Source organism: Nerophis ophidion, linkage group LG05 (assembly GCF_033978795.1).
Source record: "Nerophis ophidion isolate RoL-2023_Sa linkage group LG05, RoL_Noph_v1.0, whole genome shotgun sequence".
Classification (NCBI taxonomy): domain Eukaryota; kingdom Metazoa; phylum Chordata; class Actinopteri; order Syngnathiformes; family Syngnathidae; genus Nerophis; species Nerophis ophidion.
The window spans coordinates 29,948,530-29,970,262 of NC_084615.1; the positions used below are offsets into that span (position 1 = coordinate 29,948,530).

General features: G+C 39.8%; 2 protein-coding genes across 3 annotated transcripts in view; both read left to right on the top strand.

The window, feature by feature from the left end:
• The window catches only part of fdft1 (farnesyl-diphosphate farnesyltransferase 1), a 29,407-nt gene extending 11,770 nt beyond the window's left edge, over nucleotides 1-17,637 (top strand). For both annotated transcript variants that reach the window (XM_061900493.1, XM_061900492.1), the window contains 6 exons: nucleotides 651-834; nucleotides 7,104-7,232; nucleotides 7,320-7,511; nucleotides 14,025-14,201; nucleotides 16,624-16,776; nucleotides 16,847-17,637. In XM_061900493.1, the coding sequence (XP_061756477.1) occupies nucleotides 651-834; nucleotides 7,104-7,232; nucleotides 7,320-7,511; nucleotides 14,025-14,201; nucleotides 16,624-16,776; nucleotides 16,847-17,053 (1,042 nt within the window). In that variant the 3' untranslated portion in view covers nucleotides 17,054-17,637. The remainder of the gene's footprint in view (nucleotides 1-650; nucleotides 835-7,103; nucleotides 7,233-7,319; nucleotides 7,512-14,024; nucleotides 14,202-16,623; nucleotides 16,777-16,846) is intronic.
• A 3,779-nt stretch (nucleotides 17,638-21,416) lies between these two features.
• ctsbb (cathepsin Bb) overlaps nucleotides 21,417-21,733 on the top strand; it is a 32,209-nt gene continuing 31,892 nt past the window's right edge. Inside the window, exon 1 of the mRNA XM_061902148.1 lies at nucleotides 21,417-21,454. The gene's annotated coding sequence lies outside the window, so the exon portion shown is untranslated. The remainder of the gene's footprint in view (nucleotides 21,455-21,733) is intronic.

The following is a 21,733-nucleotide window of genomic DNA, read 5'->3' on the forward strand; positions in this document are numbered from 1 at the left end:
GCACGTCTATGATCTTCCTCACTTTGCCATACGTTTTTGGCAGCATATCTCGTGCAAAATATGACCGGCTTGGCAACTCGATAACAGTTTTGATTTGGACTTGCATGGTAAACAACTCAAATTAATGTTTTATCCAGACGCATACATTTGTTCAAATGTGGTCAAGTATATTGTCACAAAAACTCGAACTGCGGGCAACAAATGGCCCCTGGGCCACATTTTGTAGATACACTGAGAAAAGTTTAGACAAAAACATGTTTGGAAAGTATGATAATAATGATAATTCAGTATGATAATGCAATATTGGATACTATTAATGTTTAAAAGGCATGCAATTTCAAGCAATACATATATTTTTTCTGTCAAAATGGAAAAAAAATCTATTAAATTTAGTGAGAAATATATGAAGTACACCATTGACACATAATTTCCAGGTCTTTACAGGCCAGATAAAATTATATTGCGGGCCAGATCTGGCCCCCGGGCCTTGAGTTTGACACTGTGCATTAGATAATGCGAGTGTGCCTCTTGAAGTGTCCATTCAGTGATGAACACAAAGGGGTCTTCAGCTATGTGTCTAATTTTAGGCCAGTGCTTTTTCTGCCACTTTGTAAGTCAACATTCCTGTGTCCGTCTCCCGTCTCATTTAGACACGCCGTTTGCATTTTCTACCTGGTGCTGCGGGCGCTGGACACCGTGGAGGACGACATGAGCATCCCCCTGGACAAGAAGGTCCCAATGCTGAATGATTTCCACACCTACCTGTACCAGGACGCTTGGAACTTCAGCGAGAGTCGGGAGAAAGACCGGCAGGTCCTGGAAGACTTCCCCACGGTCAGTAAAGAAAATATTTTTGTTATTGTTTGCACTGCATTATACAGAAGCCTGTTCGTACATACAAAATAATCAGATACAGCTGATTTCCACAGGAGGCTCACGCCGTAGTCGTCACAGCGGTGGACTCTTTCCGTTTATATTCAAGTCAATGTATCCGTTTCCACTTCCTGCTGTACAGCACCACCATGGTGTTGCCGTTCCGGATCTATGCGTTAAATATACGCAGAGCATCCTATTTTCGCCGTTTGCTTTAACACGGCAGTTCAATTTTGGTAACATTTGCTTGTGTTGGACAGGAAGTCATTGACAAACAGAAAATCAATTATCTCTTTTATCTGGTCAGGATGCCACCCGAACGCCTCCCTAGGGAGGTGTTTAGGACACGTCCAACCGGTAGGAGGCCACGGGGAAGACTATGTCTCCCGGCTGGCCTGGGAACGCCTCGGGATCCCCCGGCAGGAGCTAGACGAAGTGGCTGGGGAGAGGAAAGTCTGGGCATCCCTGCTTAGGCTGCTGTCCCCGCGACAGATAAGCGGAGGAAGGTGGATGGATGGATGGATGGATGGACTTTCAGAATTAAATAGTCCACGTTTTCAAGGTGGATACAGAGCTAGCCTAAAATGTTAACATGTGTGCTATCGACGGCATGCTAACAGTTAGCATGTCTCACATTTCATGTAACATGGTTGTAAGGTGTATGGCTGTGAAAATAGAGGAAAATGTGTAAAATTAGATGGAAAAAGTTAGCATGCTTAAGTTAGCTGGCTAGCATGCTAGCGTTAGTACACAAACAGTTAAACAGCTGTCAAATACCAAGTTATATGACTCTCGGTTAAACGGTTGCAAAATAGCTCAAAAAGTTAGCACTTTAATGTTAGCAGGCTAGCGAGAATTTTACACTTTGAAATAGGGCTTAATTGCGACTCAATTTGAGATGGTTTTTTTTCTACATCAAAATGCTTAAAACTGAAAACAACAAGTGAAGGAGGAGATGTTACTCTAAGACTGTCAATCAACATATTGTTGTCTCAAGGTGTCACACAGAACAATATGCAATAATTTATAAAAAAAAATATTTGACTTTATGCAGATACAGACTTATAGCTTTTGTCTACATCATGCAGTGACATTGAAGAAATAACCATAAAAAAATATACAGTCTTTATAATGTAATATAATTATAATGTATTATAAAAATAATGCAAGTAACATTTTAGTAAATAGCTTTATCCTAAACAAATAAACAACCATGAAAATAAAATTGACTAATTTCTGTAAGAAAAAAATTCTACCTAAATACATATTGAACATCTTAAGTTAATTTTATTTCTAGTTGGAAAAATGAGGTTGGACGTTGTCTTTTTGTTTTATTGGCATCAGGTGATCACATCAGCATTTTCGCTCGTTCGGTCGTGTAATGTATACATGATGTAAGTATATGTGTAATGTAGTAACATTCATAATAACCTGTAATAAATACATCATGTAAGTATATATGTAATGTAGTAACATTAATAATAACATATAATATATACATGATGTAAGTATATATGTAATGTAGTAACATTCATAATAACGTGTAATATATACATGTAAGTATATACAGTATATCATGTAGTAATATTAATGTAATATTTACATATTTTGCTAATTTTAAGCATACAGCTGTGTATTTCACAGACGCATCACAACGTTCACTTTTCTCTTCAACAAGAACAACACTACTAATAATGGCAGACTTGATGAGAGACAATAAACGATAAAACAATCATTTACTGTACAATGTCTACTCTCACTGGGATAAAGACTGACGGGATGGTTATATCTTCCCCTTTACATCAACAATTCATCATAACCCTAACAAAGGGTTAAAACGAGTGTCTTGTCGTGTCTGTCCGGCCATCTCCTGGTCTAAGTTAGATGTCATAGTTGACCAACTTGTGGGTTTATGTCCTCAACCTTGTATTATCCAGGTGAGAGGCATTTAGAATTAACTTTCACCAACTCGGAGGCGATGCAGCAGCTCAATATGTCAATGTAGTATCATAAGAGAGTTAGCTCTCTGTAAACACAGTACTGTTAAAAGTAGTTCCTGGCAAAAGTCCCAAGGCTCTATGCACTGTGATTGTGTTCGAGAGCACCCTCTGAGCCAAAACAAAGATTGTGAATGAGTGAAAAGAGTCTTCACTCTGTTCAGTTACTTCTACAGTTAAATAAACGCGCTCAGGTGCTGAGAGTGATGTACAAGTAAGACGTCTTTCTTCCTGTTTGAAGCGAGAGACAAACAAACGCGAGGCTCAACAATTCTGATTGGTGAACACGTGTGTAGTTCAAATACCGGTCAAATGTGGAGAAAAAAAACCTCAACCTCATGCGGTTATTTACCGCATTAATTAAGTCCTTAATGTCTATTCGATTTTATTCATCGTGCATCCCTATGAAACGTCTTCATGGGCAGGCACGGACATGAGGTCAGCTCGTCAAAGGTTTTCAGACATAATTTCACTTTTTTGACCAAAATATTGAATCTGGAGAAAAATGAAAAATGAAAGAATCTTATACAGGCATATCCCGGGCAGCTATGTGCGCATATAGGGTCCTGTGTCGAATGCCAGCTCATATGGGGGCCACAGGAGCTTGGTTCAAGGGAGTTGTGTGTGTCTACAACGCTCGCCAGGTGTACTGTTGTGTTGTTGCTTGCTACAAAAAAATAAAATACCATATTTTCCGGACCATATGGCGCACCGGATTCTAAAGTGCACTGCTGATGAGCGGGTCTATTCAGGTCAATTTTCATACAAAAGACGCACCGGATTATAGGGCGCATTAAAAGGGTCATATATATATATATATATATATATATATATATATATATATATATGATTGGATTATCCAGAGAATAGTGCTCGATACCGTGGTAGAGCGCAATATGTAGGTGTGGGAAAAATCACAAGAATACTTCATCTCTACAGAACTGTTTCATGAGGGGTTCCCTAATCATCAGGAGATTTTAATGGAAGCATTCACATACAATGGTTTATATAGGGCACAGAGTGGGTGGGTACAGGCAGGCGTAGGGTGTGGTGATTGGCTCATGTGTTACCTAATAGCTGTTTCCGTCTGTGGCGGCATGTTGAAATGATTTCATTGCGCTTGTTGAGGGATGACAGATCTGGATGATATATAATAAACAGTTTCTCTTTTAAGCATAGGTTGCATCTTTTATTACCACTGTTGTAAGGTGTGCTGGATGCAAGAATTTGCCATGTTATTGAATATTCAACATTATTGTCTTTGAGGTTCCAAACGTGCTTGCTGAGTTCTGTAGCATTCCGCAAAGTCTGGTTTCTAAAGGAGGCCTTGTGATTATTCCATCTGGTTTTAAAAGCTCCTTCGGTTAATCCTACGTACGTGTCGTATGTGTTAATGTCCTTGCGTGTTACCTTTGCTTGGTAAATGACTGATGTTTGTAAGCATCCTCTGTTGAGAGGGCAATCAGGTTTCTTGCGACAGTTACTTCGCCTCGGACTACGACTCAATCACACGCAACGAAAGAAACATCATCATCTACGCAAAGAACTCCATACTCATCCGCAACAGTACACCACGGCAAAAATAGAACAATTCAACATTTGATGTTACTATGGGGAGTTTTGACGGAGCAGAAACGTGTGAACTCGTTGGGAGTTTCCTCCTCTCCCAGCTTGCTAGCCTCAACCTGAACCTTGGTATTTACCGTGATGACGGACTGGCAGTGTGCCGCGCCTCGCCAAAGAGCAGTGAGAATACCAAGAAGCGCGTATGCCAAATCTTCAAAGAGAACGGCCTACGGATCACAATTGAAGCCAACAAGCAAACCGTCAACTTCCTCAACGTCACATTCAACCTGAGAAATAACAGCTACCAACCATTTACGAAACCCAACACAACACTCCAATACGTGCACCATGACAGCAACCACCCACCCACCACCACGAAAAGAATACCTACCGGAATTAATAAAAGGCTATCGATGCTGTCATATAGCAAAGCTGAATTCGACCAAGCAACCCCCCCGTACCAGAAAGCACTTGATGAAAGCGGATACAACTTCACCCTCACCTATGAACCCACGCCAGGAAACCAACCAAAAAAGAGCAGAAAACGAAACAACATCATCAGGTACAACCCCCCCATTCAGCAAAAACGTCTCAACCAATATCGGCCACAAGTTCCTCACTCTGATCAACGAACACTTCCCCAAAGGCAACACCCTAAGAAAAATATTCAACAAGAACAACATTATATTGAGCTACAGCTGTATGAATAACATACAACAAATCATTTCAAACCACAACAAAGCAATTGCAAAAGGACTGCCTGCCCCCAGACTAAACGACTCTGAAACCAATAAGGAATGTAACCGTCGCAAGAAACCTGGTTGCCCTCTCAACGGAGGGTGCTTACAAACATCAGTCGTTTACCAAGCAAAGGTAACACGCAAGGACATTAACACATCCGACACGTACGTAGGATTAACCGAAGGAGCGTTTAAAACCAAATGGAATAATCACAAGGCCTCCTTTAGAAACCAGACTTTGCGGAATTCTACAGAACTCAGCAAGCACATTTGGAACCTCAAAGACAATAATGTTGAATATTCAATAACGAGGCAAATTCTTGCATCCAGCATACCTTACAACAGTGGTAATTAAAGATGCAACCTATCCTTAAAAGAGAAACTGTTTATTATATATCATCCAGATCTGCCATCCCTCAACAAGCGCAGTGAAATCATTTCAACATGCCGCCACAGATGGAAACACCTCCTAGGTAACACATGAGCCAATCACCACACCCTACGCGTGCCTGTACCCACCCACTCTGTGCCCTATATAAACCATTGTATGTGAATGCTTCCATTAAAATCTGCTGATGATTGAGGGAACCCCTCATGAAACAGTTCTGTAGAGATGAAGTAGTCTTGTGATTTTTCCCACACCTATATATATATATATATATATATATATATATATATATATATATATATATATATATATATATATATATATATATATATATATATATATATATATATATATATATATATATGTATATATATATATATATATATATATATATATATATATATATATATATATATATATATATATATATATATATATACATATTATTTATGTCTTTTTTCCTTTTTTTGGGGGGGGGGTCAAAATGTTGCATGGATTATGTTTTACAGATCATCTTCGCTTCAGGATGCGCCATTTTGGGGGCGGTCTTATTTACGTGGCTCATCTTCGGCAGCGTCTTCTCCCCGTCATCTTTGTTGTAGCAATGTAGCATGCAAGGGGAGTGGAAGAAGTGTCAAAATATGGAGCTAACTGTTTTAATGACATACAGACTTTACTTTAATCAATAACGGAGCAGCATCTCCTTATCCGTGGCTCACTACTGCAATAACAACGCCGGAAATGTGTCCCGTGAAAAACAGTCCGACCAGAACTCCCTAATAACTAAAGTTCCTTGGGTGAATAATGTAAACTCACTATACCGGTATGTTTTAGCGCTTTCATGGCGAGTTTACCGAGAGATGTAAGTGAGAACTTTACACTACTTTATATTAGAAATGACAACAGCGGAGGATTAATATCCCTTTACAAGAAGATAGAGAAAAAGAAGACGCTTATCGATTACGACGTCGCGATGGACGACAAGGCTGACGTGTGCAAATTTTCAGGACTTATGCAGATCCAAAATACAGATCAGCAGGTATCAGACTGTAAGAAAAGTTGCTTTTGGATAATAATGCGAAACAAACCGCCAGATAATGTCATAACCTATACACACATCATAATAATACTACATTAGGCGCACCGGGTTATAAGGCGCACTGTCAAGTTTTGAGAAAATAGTTGTTCTGTAAGGCAAGACTTGTCTTTTTCTTGAGCCAAGTCCATGCCGTCACAGCCTGTGGGTATTGATGGACGACAAAGCTACAGACATTCCACAATGTTTACTTCGGTGTTTACTTCATCACATGATTATGCGCAGATTTGCGACATCTCCTAATAGTCAGCGCTGTCACTGCACGGCGGAGCCGCAACAGAACGGCGGTGGGGATTGCCGGACGACAGATGGCGGTGGCGTTTCGTGACGCATCCTGTGGAAATCAGGGGTCAGCATGCAGGACATGTGTTGGTTGTTAAAAAAACAGTTCTTGTGAATTTGGTGATAAATGTGTAAAAAATCTGTGTGTTTTTGCCAAGCAGATATCACTGGAATTCCGGAATTTGGCTCAGGAATACAGGGATGTCATCTCAGATATCTGTCACCAAATGGGAGCAGGAATGGCTGAATTCCTGGAGAAGAACGTGGACTCCATGAAGGAGTGGGATCAGGTAGGCTTTATATTTGTGCTTCTGTGACCAAACGTGCACATCTTCTACGTGAATACCCTCCTAGTGTGCCTGTGTGTGTCCTGTCAGTATTGCCACTATGTGGCAGGGCTCGTGGGCATCGGCCTCTCTCGCCTGTTCTCGGCGTCCCGGCTAGAGGAACCTGAGGTGGGCTGGGACACAGGCTTAGCCAACTCCATGGGGCTCTTCCTGCAGAAGACCAACATCATTCGAGATTATCTGGAGGACACGCAGCAGGGACGTGCTTTCTGGCCGCGAGAGGTGGGAACGTGCTCTTTTTTTGTGCACTTGTGTTTGTTTTGCATGCGGAGAATTTCTAGGAGCCGTTCCACCATGTTGTAACTATCTCAAAATAAACATAAATTTCTGCCTTATCCAACTCTAAAACTGATAGTATACATAGTCAGCTACTCCAAATGTGTATTAGCCCATCTCAGGGAACTGCATAACTAAATTTCCAAGCCAAAGGTGTCTCATTTGACTAACAGGGCTGAAATCAACAGGAGTGAGATTTTAGCATAATGTTAGAAAATGCATAAAATATAGCCATGGCATTCATGCTAATAGCAAGTTGAGACTAAGCACATTGGATCAACTAGTGCTGCAGGCATTGATTACCTTTAGTAAGCAAATAATCTATCGATTACTTTGTTGCAATCAGTTAAAACAGGGGTCTACAAAGTTTGGGCAAGGACCCCAAAACTGATGGATAGACGGAGCAGTGACTCCCTATTTATATATCCTGTGTTTTAACTCAAACTGATCCTAAAGGTACCTTTTTTATTGTGCAATACTAAGCTATTCAAGTAATATATTACTGTATAACGGCTCTAATGGCTAGCTGGCTACTAGCACGCTAATCGATAGCTGACAACTGGTGAGCTAATTATTGTCTGACACTTAGGGCCTGATTTACTAACGGTTTGCATGTGCAAACCTGATAGCACACGTAAAGCTGATGTACAAATCCTGTTTCCATATGAGTTGGGAAATTGTGTTAGATGTAAAAATAAACAAAATACAATGATTTGCAAATCATTTTCAACCCATATTCAGTTGAATATGCTACAAAGACAACATATTTAATGTTTAAACTGATATACATTTTTTTTTTTGCAAATAATCATTAACCTTAGAATGTGATGCCAGCAACACGTGACAAAGAATTTGGGAAAGGTGGCAATAAATACTGATAAAGTTGAGGAATGCTCATCAAACACTTATATGGAACATCCCACGGGTGTGCAGGCTAATTGGGAACAGTTGGGTGCCATAATTGGGTATAAAAGCAGCTTCCATGAAATGATAAGTAATTCACAAGGATGGGGCAAGGGTCACCACTTTGTAAGCAAATTGTCGAACAGTTTTAGAACAACATTTCTCAACAAGCTATTGCAAGGAATTTTGGGATTTTAGCATCTACAGTCCATAAAATCATCAAACGGTTCAAAGAATCCGGAGAAATCACTGCACGTAAGCGATGATATTACGGACCTTTGGTCCCTCAGGCGGTACTGCATCAAAAACAGACATCAGTGCGTAAAGGATATCACCACATGTGCTCAGGAACACTTCATAAAACCACTGTCAGTAACTACAGTTGGTCGCTACATCTGTAAGTGCAAGTTAAAACTTTACTATGCAAAGCCAAACCCATTTACCAACAACACCATGAAACGCCGCCGGCTTCACTGGGCCCGAGCTCATCTAAGATGGACTGATGCAAAGTTGAAAAGTGTTCTGTGGTCTGACGAGTTCACATTTCAAATTATATTTGGAAACAGAGGATGTGGTGTCCTCCGGAACAAAGAGGAAAATAACCATTCGGGTTTTTAAAGGCGAAAAGTTCAAAAGCCGGCATCTGTGATGGTATGGGGGTGTATTAGTGCCCAAGGCATGGGTAACTTACACATTTGTGAAGGCACCATTAATGCTGAAAGGTCCATACAGGTTTTGGAGCAACATATGTTGTCATCCAAGCAACATTTTTATGGACGCCCCTGCTTATTTCAGCAAGACAATGCCAAGCCACGTGTTACAACAGCGTGGCTTCGTAGTAAAAGAGTGCGGGTAATTTCCTGCCCCGCCTGCAGTCCAGACCTGTCTCCCATCGAAAATGGGTGGAGCATTATGAAGCTGAAAATACGACAGCGGAGATCCCAGACTGTTGAACGACTGAAGCTCTACATAAAGCAAGAATGGCAAAGAATTCCACTCTCAAAGCTTCAACAATCAATTTCCTCAGTCCCAAACGTTTATGGAGTGTTGTTAAAGAAAAGGTGATGTAACACAGTGGTGAACATGCCCTTTCCCAGTGTTGCAGCCATGAAATTCTAAATTAATTATTATTTGCAAAAAAAAAAAAAAAGTTAATGAGTTTGACATCAAATATCTTGTCTTCCACCCATATTCAATTGAATATGGGTGGAAAATGATTTGCAAATCATTGTATTCCGTTTATATTTAAATCTAACACAATTTCCCAACTCATATGAAAACGGGGTTTGTACTAAACGTGGACAAAGTGGAATGTGTCTCCTAAAAGGGAACTGACATGACGACGGATGGATTTTTTTTAATGCATTCTAAATATTAAACAAATGTAAAGACATGCACCTGGGGATATGTTGATTGGCAACACCAAATTGGCCCTAATGTGTGAATGTGAGTGTGAATGTTGTCCGTCTATCTGTGTTGGCCCTGCGATGAGGTGGTGACTTGTCCAGGGTGTACGCCGCCTTCCGCCCAAATGCAGCTGAGATAGGCTTCAGCAGCCCCCGCGACCCCAAAAGGGACAAGCGGTTGAAAATGGATGGATGGGCATTCTAAATATTAAACAAATGTAAAGACATGCACCTGGGGATAGGTTAATTGGCAACACTAAATTGGCCCTAGTGTGTGAATGTGAGTGTGACTGTTGTCTGTCTATCTGTGTTGGCCCTGCGATAAGGTGGTGACTTGTCCAGGGTTTGCCCCGCCTTCCGCCCAAATGCAGGGTCAAGCGGTAGAAAATGGATGGATGGATGGGGTAAACCCAATGCTAGGTCCTCTATTCCGCCAATAAAAGCCAATAATTATCCATCCATCCATCCATTTTCTACCGCTTATTCCCTTCCGGGGTCGCGGAGGGGGCTGGCGCCTATCTCAGCTACAATCGGGCGGAAGGTGGGGTACACCCTGGACAAGTTTCCCAAGTGCATGTCTTTGTAAGTCGGATCAAGCAGGTTGTAGCCGGATGGAACCCACGCATTCACAGGGAGAACATGCAAACTCCACACAGAAAATCCCGAGCCTGGATTTGAACCCAGGACTGCAGGACCTTCGTATTGTGAGGCAGACGCACTAACCCCTCTTCCACCGTGAAGGGTGGATGGGGTAAACCCAATGCTAGGTCCTCTATTCCGCCAATAAAAGCCAATAATTAAACATTCAAAAAGTAACAAAAATACTCCATTTACATTTCGTGAATTGAATATTAACCAAGTATTATATTGTTATTATAAGTGCTAACGCAGACAACCTATTTGTAGTGGCGATGTGATCACAAGCTTACAGTATGTGCCTATGTGTACATCAAGTGGTCTGCTGCTTTCTCGCTTCCTTGCTTCCTGTAATTTTATTGTAGATCATAAATCAGAAGAAGTCTGAGTAGGTATTCCAACAAGTTGGTAGACTTTGACGGGTCCATTTAGGACCCGAAACTGTTGACAACGACACAAAAGACGCTTGGTGTGTAATTGCTAGCAGGTAACTGGAGCGCTAATTGCTAGCTATCTTAAATACTGACATGGATACAATAATATAATTATTTATTCATGATTTTATTTAAAACTTGCATGGTACATTGAGTATGGCGTCCATGCAACTGCCACTTCTAAACTACATTACATTGTGTTAATGTGTATTTAAAGACATTTAAATTTTTGGAACTGTATACCGTTTTTTGGGGACTATTAAGGCACACTTAAAATCCTTTAATTTTCACAAAAATCGACAGTGCGCCTAATATCTGGTGCACCTAATGTACGGAATAATTCTAGTTGTGCTTACCGACCATGAAGCAGTTTTATTTGGTACATGGTGTAATAAGTGTGACCAGTAGATGGTTGTCACACATAAGAGATTAACGTACATTGCAATATGATGCCAGTAAACACCAAAACTTCTAATGTTCCATTGAAAATATAGAACATTACACACAGCACTGAAAAATATGTCAAAATGTTTTGGTATGACTTTCAAGCCGCACCGCTTGATGGATTGTTTGCCCATTGCAGTTACAGTACTCAGAGATACAAGTATTACTATGGTCTGTGCATAAGGACCGCAAAATGGCACCCAATAGCAGACATATTATCCTGAGTTTTTTTAACAAAATTGGGCAAAACCAACTTTTCTGACCTTCTGGTACCTGCTGATGTGTATTTGAGATCTGCATAAGTAGATCTTATGCAGATCTACTTATGCAGTGTCAACACTGTAGTCCGTGTTGACACCCTAGTCGATAAGCTTCTTCTTTTTCTTTATATTATTATGTGGCATTCACTCTCTCCTGTTGCCATTTCTAATATAAAGTAGCGCAAAGTTCTTACTTATATCTATCAGTAAACTCGCCATGAAATCGCTAAAACATACCGGTGTAGTGAGTTTATATTATTCACCCAAGGAACTTTAATAATTACAGATTTTCAGTCGGACGTTTTTTCAAGGGACACATTCCATGGATGAGAAAATGCTGCTCCGTTATTTAGTTAAGTAAAGTCTGAATGTCATTAAAACGGTTAGCTCAATATTTTGACACTTTTTCCAAATCCGTCCTTGCACGCTATACCGCTACAACAAAGATGACAGAGAAAAGACACTGCCGAAAGTGAGCCACGTAAATAAGACCGCCCACAAGACGGTGCATCCTGAAGCGACTGTCAGAAAGCGACTTGATGATCTGTAGAACAATCTATGCAACATTTTGACAAAGGAACTACCATTACATGTTATGTAGCCCACAAGGAAAAGTTTTAAATTTAGAAAAAAAATCATAATATGACCCCTATAATGCGCCTTATAATCCAGTGCGCCTTTTGTATGAAAAAAGACCTGAGTACACCCGCTCATGGGCAGTGTGCCTTATAGTCCGGTGTGCCCTATGGGCCAGAAAATATGGTATATGAAATTAGGCCTAATCAACCAAAAATTTCACGGCATTCTTTTTGCGGCCACACAGATCTTGGCAACCACACATCACCGCCCTCATATGAGCTCTATTGGTGTGGCCGTGTGGAAAGTATTTCTGCGTGTTAGATGTCCATGCAGTCCATGTTTTTTCAACCTTTAATAGTCTCACTCAAGAAACCATGAATCGAAGCACCATGATATCAATCAATGCACTTTTTTAAAATTGAATTCATTGATTTAATTGCTTAATAGTTGCAATGCTAGATTTCATTAAAATGTATTTAAAAAATAAACAAATAACTTGAAAAACAAATGTTGGTAATTTAGGTGTGCTTCAATTTTAATCCTTTGGCTTTGCCAAGGCCTGCATTGGATGTGAATGATGCAACTTTCTGTGGACTACAAATGTTTCAGGGCGGTTAAACCAGGGGTCGGCAACCCAAAATGTTGACAGAGCCATATTGGACTAAAAATACACTTGTGAAGGACATAATGTCATGGTTGTCTTGAGTTTCCAATAATTTCTACAACTCTTCTTTTTTTGTTATAGAATGATTGGAGCACATACTTCTTGGTCACAAAAAGCATTCATGAAGTTTGGTTCTTTTATGAATTTATTATGGGTCTATTGAAAATGCGACCAAATCTGCTGGGTCAAAAGTATACATACAGCAATGTTAATATTTGGTTACATGTCCCTTGGCAAGTTTCACTGCAATAAGGCGCTTTTTTGGTAGCCGTCCGCAAGCTTCTGATTGAATTTTTGACCACTCCTCTTGACAACTTTGGTGCAGTTCAGCAAAATTTGTTGGTTTTCTGACATGGACTTGTTTCTTCAGCATTGCCCACACTTTTAAGTCAGGACTTCGGGAAGGCCATTCTAAAACCTTAATTCTAGCCTGATTTAGCCACAGAACTTTCCTCCAGAAGGTCTTATCTTTGTCAATGTAATGTCCGATGAAAACAAATGTGCTGTTTGGGAACAATACCTAACAATGTGTTTGGAGGAGAAAATGTGAGGCCAGAGGACATAAGTAAAGGAAATTAAATGAGCTCAAATATACAAACGAGGCATAATGATGCAATATGTACATACAGTTAGCCTAAATAGCATGTTTGCATCGATTAGCTTGCAGTCATGGATTGACCAAATATGCCTGATAAGCACTCCAGCTAATCAATAAAATCAACAAAGCTCACCTTTGTGCATTCACACACAGCATAAAATGTTTGGTGGACAAAATAAGACAAAGAAGTGACATAAAACACGTCCTTCCGTGGCAACATCGAAGAAAGTTGAACATGTAAACAAACTACGATGAGTTCAAGAATCGCTGAAATTAATAGGACAAAACGGTGCTTTACTCTCATCAGTGTGTGTGTTTAACATAAACAGTGGGATTTCTAACAATTAGGAATGTTTGAAAGAGGTCCAGGGAGCCACTAGGGCTCTAGAGACGTGGGTTGCTGACCCCCGGGTTAAAACAATGACATGATTTAAGTCTGATTTAAGGCTCATGTATCTCCACGAATGTTCACTTCCAATTAAAACATTAACATTACATAACTCATGCAAAACTGTGTGTGGTTGTCATATTTAAGGCGTGGAACCAGTTTGCAGACCGACTGGAGGACTTGGCCCAGCCCGATAAGCTAGAATCAGCCCTGTCGTGTCTCAACCTGCTCGTCACTGATGCGCTGCACCACGTGCCAGATGTCATCGCTTACCTGTCTCGCCTACGCAACCAGAGCGTCTTCAATTTCTGCGCAATTCCTCAGGTAAGACAAATGTAAGCAGTTACGTCTTGTCTGACGCGGTTTCCCGCTTACATCATTGTTATTCACACTATCCTTGTTTAAGTAGACCAATTTACCTACTAATAATCAGGAAAATTCAGGTACTGTAAAAAATTTTAATTATACAGCCTACTCCAGACCTAGGCAAATTAAGCTTTTCATCCTGGCCCGCCAGACATTGACAAGTAATTTTTTTCGATCTTTAAGATGGAAACTGTAGCTGCCATTATGATGTGCAGTGATGTTTTTAAATGACCGTAAGTTTAGAACTATACAAAGTATTTCAATTGTTGGAATCGGCACTTTTGCATGATGTACTAGTTACTATGGTAACCTAATTAGTTACTATGGTAATCTAATTGGTTACTATGGTAATCTAATTGGTTACTATGGTAATCTAAGTCACAGCAGCTCAGATGAGGCACCAATGAGTGAGGGTGGGGAGCGTTTCCACAGAGTGTTTCCAGAGCAGCCAGCCTGAAATGCTTGCGTCAGGGACAGACGCGGAAGAAGATTTTTACAACAAAGCTCAAAAGCTTAGTGATGTATCAGATTGTAGATGTTTTTTGTTTTTTTACCTTTTGTGTTCACATTTCACTGTTTGTTACCTTTTTGTTGCGTTTCGCTTGATTGTAAAATATGACGATGGAGAGGGGCTGTGACCTTCATATGATGTCAATATTCAGTGTTTTATCGTTCATAGTCAATATTGTAAATCCCTCATTCTTTATTTTTATGTACATTCTGGCTGTTTCATTCAGTAAAAAAATTAAAAATTCCCTTCCGTTTTTTAAGGTGGTCTGCCATAACGTTTTTTGCATTCAATCAGACATTATTGTGAGGTTTTGTATTAGTGTTCCTAAAAATCAGGTATACCAGCTCCCAGACATATTTTTTTCTCTACATTTGGCCCCTGGAGTCCAAATAATTGCCCAGGCCTTGCCTACCCCCTGTATGTTTGCAAGAGCTCAGTGGTCTCCCTCTGGTGGCTAGATGGAAATATTACAATTTTTAATGTCAGTTATTTATATAGTCTTGCAAGATTCCAGAAATGTTGAATCCAGAGCCTTCAATGACAGTTAATGAGCAAAAATTGGAATTAGCTAGAATAGAACTAGACATGCATGTTGAAAAAAAATTAACATCTCCCATGAATATTCGATCAGCTAATAAATGGAAGTTTATTCAATTCATTCAATCCTGTTGGCCGAGCACACACATCAGTATGTGGAATTGAATTATGGAATAGATTAGGCATGTTGTCTTAAAAACTAATGATAAAGGTGAAGTTATAACACTAAAACGCCTTCAGGAAGAGGTGCTTTAAGACATAGCTAGCTTGTTAGCTGCTAAAGTCGAGCCGAAGTCGGCAGTGTTTAGCTACTTCTAAATCACTAACCCTTGCCTCCATGATGACAAATAAAGTTAGTTTCTTACAAGTATCATCTCTGCAGGACAAGGAATAGCTAAACATGTTTCACTACGCACCGTAGCTCACCGGCGTCACAATGTAAACAAACGCCATTGGTGGATGTACACCTGACATCCACTGTAATAGTAGCATCTAGTCGATGCTACTATGATTACGTCGATATTTTTTGGCATCACATCTTCTTTTCTTTTTTTTTTTTCATTTATATTATGTTTATAAAGTCAGGAAATATGTCCCTGGACACATGAAGACTTTGAATATGACCAATGTATGATCCTGTAACGGCTTGATATCTGATTGATACCCAAATGTGTGGTATCATCCAAAACTAATGTAAAGCATCCAAACAACAAGAGAGTAAGTGATTATTACATTTTATCAGAAGTGTAGATTGAACATGTTAAAAGAGAAAGTAAGCCGATATTAACAGTAAATTAACAAGTAGATTAATAATTCATTTTCTTCCACTTGTCTTTAATAATTTTGACAAAATAATAGAATGGAAATTGACACAATATGTTACGATGGATAATTTACAAATAAATTCTTAAAAATTCCTACAATGTGAATTCCTGGATTTTTTTTTTTCACATTCTGTCTCTCACAGTTGAAGTGTACCTATGATGAAAATTACAGACCTCTGTCATCATTTTAAGTGGGAGAACTTGCACAATCGGTGGCTGACTAAATACTTTTTTGCCCCACTGTATATACTGTGCTTTTATATATATATATATATATATATATATATATATATATATATATATATATATATATATATATATATATATATATATATATATATATATATATATATGTATGTATGTATGTATATATGAGGTAGATCACCTCGACTTAGTCATTTAAAATGTAGCTCGCCTGCTGAAAAAGTGTGGGCACACACATATTACAAAATTAATTAACTGTGAACACACACTCATTTCTGCCATGTGTATGTCCTCTGTTGGCCAGGTGATGGCGATAGCTACACTGTCAACGTGCTACAACAACCCCATGGTGTTCCAGGGAGTGGTCAAAATCCGAAAGGGCCAGGCTGTGACGCTCATGATGGAGGCGACCACCATGCAGGCGGTGCAGAACATCATCAGCCAGTACAGCCAAGAGGTGGCCCTGTTTTTTTTTCTTGGTCGCATTTACTGCACTTAGAAACTAACTTGCATACTTTTCCTTCCAGATTCTGCACAAGGTCTCGCTCACAGACCCATCACGGGACAAGACCCTGCGCATCCTGGCTCTCATCAGAGAGAAGTCGCAGTCCAGCCTTCCCATTAGGAGCCCCCACCTGTCGCCCATGTACTTGTCGGCCGCCATGCTGCTGGCCGCCGTCAGCTGGCAGTACCTCAGTGCCACGGTGTCACAGGCCGACATGCAAGGACAGTAAATGCCCCCACACTGACTTATGATGGCCCCTCCCTCCTTCACTGCAGTGGGGGTCCACGTCCCCCATGAACAGAGAAACACCTATTCTTTGTGGACAACTGCAAGTAATAGCAGGGTAGCTGTGCAGGCCTGCATTTCAATGCACCGTCTGCATAGTTAAAGTTAAAGTACCGGGGTTTTGTCTGCTTAAAATCACCAGCATAGAATGGACTCTTCATGTTTACGTGTACCTTTCTCTTTGAATATTGATGTGATTTATGGGAAAATGTCTGTTCAAATTATGTCATAAGCTAAGAGGATATATCCCCTCTGTCTCTTTCAACTCCTAGTAGAACTGTAGAGTACTTCCCACGGGGCTTTATTTTGAAAGGGAGGAAAATCACTGCAAATGTATGTGTTCTGCATATTAATGCACGCTGCTAGAGAAAGTGTCCTTAATGAGTAAATAGAGCTTTGGTGAGTTGAAGAAAATAAAAGGCAAGCACAGAAACACAGAACCAAAGGTAAAGTTGAACAAACATTGCTATGTAATGTGAACATTTGATTTATATGTACATTTTGGAGCAAATAAAAACTGAGAGGATATATGGTGGTGAAATCTATCAAAACTAGGGTGGTCCCAAAACGGAGGGATTTTTTAAATTGACTGTCGGGACAAATGGTAGAAAATGGATGGGTTTTAAAAGTGCTCCCCCTCTGGTCAAGTTATGAAATAACAAGCGTGTGTAAAAATTTGAAGTGCTCCCGCTCCGGCCAACATATAACATAAGTGTTTGTAATGTGCTCCTTTGGCCAAAATGTATAAATAAACAAAACATGTCTATAGAGAAGTAAATAATGAAGATTAAAAACCATATACAAAAAAAAAAAGCTTACCTCTTTTATGTTTACATAGTATGTATAAATTATTAATGTTGTGAATACAAATCTTTATATCCAGAAAGGGTGGTCCTAAAGAGGTAGGCATTTTTCAGAGGTCTCAAGAAGGTTGTGTGTGTGTGTGTGCGTGTGCGTGCGTGTGTGTGTGTTTAAGACATTTTTGTCAAAACCCTGTTTTTTATGACAAACACAAAATATGCAACATTTTCCCCAACAATAGTTTCAAAGTGTAATATTTGATCTGAAGTCATTGAAGCCTTAAATAGATCAATAATTCAAATCAACATTGATTTTAATTCATGTTGTAAGCAATGACTGTTTTTAGATAAATAAATAAAAAACACTAAATTTCTGGGGGATCTAAAAGGGCCACACTCATAAAAGTGTTTCAAAATAAGTCATACATTGTTTTTAGTTTTTTACTTACAACACTTGAGTCTCTTGATCAGGGGTCTCAAACTCAATTTACCTGGGGGCCACTGGATGCAGAAACTGGGTGAGGCGGGGCCAAAAGAAAAGATTTCTTAAAAAATCTAACATGCACTTTTTAATGAATTCACCTTCTATGAATGGCTTTCCCGCCCAAGCAACACACTTGCCAACCCTCATAATTTTTCCGGGACACTCCTGAATTTCAGTGCACCTCCCGACAATTTACCGGTGCAACCATTCTCCCGAATTTGTCCCAATTTTCACCCGGCTGACATTATTAAGGGCTGCCGTGACTGCACTGCCTTTAACATCCTCTACATCAGTGGTTCTCAACCTTTTTTCAGTGATGTACCCCATGTGAACATTTTTTTAATTCAAGTACCCCCTAATCAGAGCAAAGCATTTGTGGTTGAAAAAAAGAGATAAAGAAGTAAAATACAGCACTATGTCATCAGTTTCTGATTTATTAAATTGTATAACAGTGCAAAATATTGCTCATTTGTAGTGGTCTTTCTTGAACTATTTGGAAAAAAAGATATGAAATACCTAAAAACGTGTTGAAAAATAAACAAGTGACTCAATTAAAAATTAAGATTTCTACACATAGAAGTAATCAACGTAAAGTGCCCTCTTTGGGGATTGTAATAGAGATCCATCTGGATTCATGAACTTAATTCTAAACATTTCTTCACAAAAAAATAAATCTTTAACATCATTATTTATGGAACATGTCCAGCTGTCAACACTGAATGTTGGATTGTTGTATTATTTTTTCACAGTTTATGAACTTACATTCATATTTCATTGAAGTATTATTCAATAATATATAAATAAGGGATTTATGAATTGCTGCTATTTTTTATAATAATTGTATAATAAATCTCACTTGCCCCTTGGCATACCTTCAAGTACCTCCAGGGGTTTGCGCACCCTCTAGAAGAGGACTACGGCCCTACTACATGTCATCGCACACACTTTTACATCACACAACCAATGTGACGGCTCTGTAACATGTTGTATTGGACTTGTGCAGAACAACGTTCGTGGCTGCAAGACGTACTTATTCAACAGCCATACGGATCACACTGAGGGTGGCCGTATAAACAACTTCAACACTGTTACACACCGCCGCGCTGTGAACAGACACCGAACAAGAATGACAAACCCTTTTTGGGAGAATTTCCGCAGCCTAACACAACTTAAACACAAGAGATCAAATACCCAGAACACCTTGCAGGGCTACAATATACAACACCTCAACCGACGCAGGTAGGGAGGGTCAGGGGGTGGGGGGTTGATGTTAGCAGGGCTGTGTATATTGTATCACGGAAGAGTCAGGGCTGCATGGGATTCTGGGTAATTGTTCTGTTGTGTTACGATGTGGATGTTCTCCCGAAAAGTGTTTGTCATTCTTGTTTGGTGTGGGTTCACAGTGTGGCACATATTTGTCCATCCATCCATTTTCTACCGCTTATTCCCTTTTGGGGTCGCGGGGGGCGCTGGCGCCTATCTCAGCTACAATCGGGCGGAAGGCGGGGTACACCCTGGACAAGTCGCCACCTCATCGCAGGGCCAACACAGATAGACAAACAACATTCACACTCACATTCACACACTAGGGCCAATTTAGTGTTGCCAATCAACCTATCCCCAGGTGCATGTCTTTGGAAGTGGGAGGAAGCCGGAGTACCCGGAGGGAACCCACGCATTCACGGGGAGAACATGCAAACTCCACACAGAAAGATCCCGAGCCTGGATTTGAACCCAGGACTGCAGGAACTTCGTATTGTGAGGCAGACGCACTAACCCCTCTGCCACCGTGAAGCCCGCACATATTTGTAACAGTGTTAAAAAAAAAAATTCCGGCCACCCTCACTTTGACCTGTGTAGCTGTTGATCAAATGTTTTTTTCAATAACACACGTGCAACATGTAACTGGGTTTGCACGCTGCCAGGTCAGGATGTAGGGGGCGATAAAGACAGTGCCATTATGGCACTCCCTGCATATTGTTGATATGATATGAATCGACAAGGGCTTCGAGAGATTTGGTGCCCTGAAATTTAGGGTCTCCCGGGAAAATTGGGGACGTGGGCAAGTATGACGCTGTCAAGCGCTGTTCATATTAAACTCGCGGGCTGCACCAACATTAAATTGTTATATCAAAGTGCGGGCCGCATGTTTGAGACCCCTGCTCTAGATCAATTTCACTTTTATCTGTTGAGTATACGTTTTTATTTTTTCATGTTTTTGCTTTATGTCTATGTTTTGTATATGGCTCACACAATATGCGATATTTTCCCTCAAAAATATTTCAAAGTGGAATATTTGATGTGAAGTAATTCAAACCTTGAATAGGTCAATAATTCATAACGTTGATTTTGATTCATTATTATTTTTTGAGCGATGACAGCTTTGAGGATAACATAGCCTGCTTAGTTGCTTTGTGTTATTAGAGTCAACATTGCAACTTTTTCTCGTTACATTTTGTCTTTTGTTTTTTTTTGTTTTTCAAATATTATAAATTATGATAATGATATCCCACTTCTAAAAACATGCACCTGGGGATAGGTTGATTGGCAACACTAAATTGGCCCTAGTGTGTGAATGTGAGTGTGAATGTTGTCTGTCTATCTCTGTTGGCCCTGTGATGGGATGGCGACTTGTCCAGGGTGTACCCCGACTTCCGCCCGATTGTAGCTGAGATAGGCGCCAGCGCCCCCCGCGACCCCGAAAGGGAATAAGCGGTAGAAAATGGATGGATGGATAATGATAATATCATTTATGATAATATATTTTATAAATGATAATATTGTAAATATTATTATTTTGGACACCGCTGGCCTAATGTGTCTTTTTGCAACTGGGAGCATCAGTGCAGCACTTTTTAAGGTGAAGTGTTTTTGTTTAATTCCTATTATATTTGGCGCAACACAAGCTTTAGTGCCGTGCCATATGACAATCTATTCATTAAACCAGCATGTGACTCAGTGACACGCAACTTGTAGAAAGGGTGGTTAAAAAGGTAGGATTTTTTTTTCTTTTTCCACTGTCTCATCTCGGATCAGCAAGAGCTTGACTGCCACAACACAGGTACAACTTTTTGTCTCCTGTATCATTGGTTAACTGAGTTAAATGTCATTCCAACAGTTGAGTAAGATGGTCTTCTGTAATCTTGGGCTTTCATTATATTTTTAATGTGTGTATTGGCGAAATAAAATGTTGATTTTGTTACTCATACGTTAATACTTGAGAGAATTTAACATCAATTCACACCATTTAGGAAAGTAGGTGATAGTATACTACATAGTATACTAAAAAAATACATACTTTTAAATTTTTTATGTCCATTGTGTGATTTATTGTTAATTT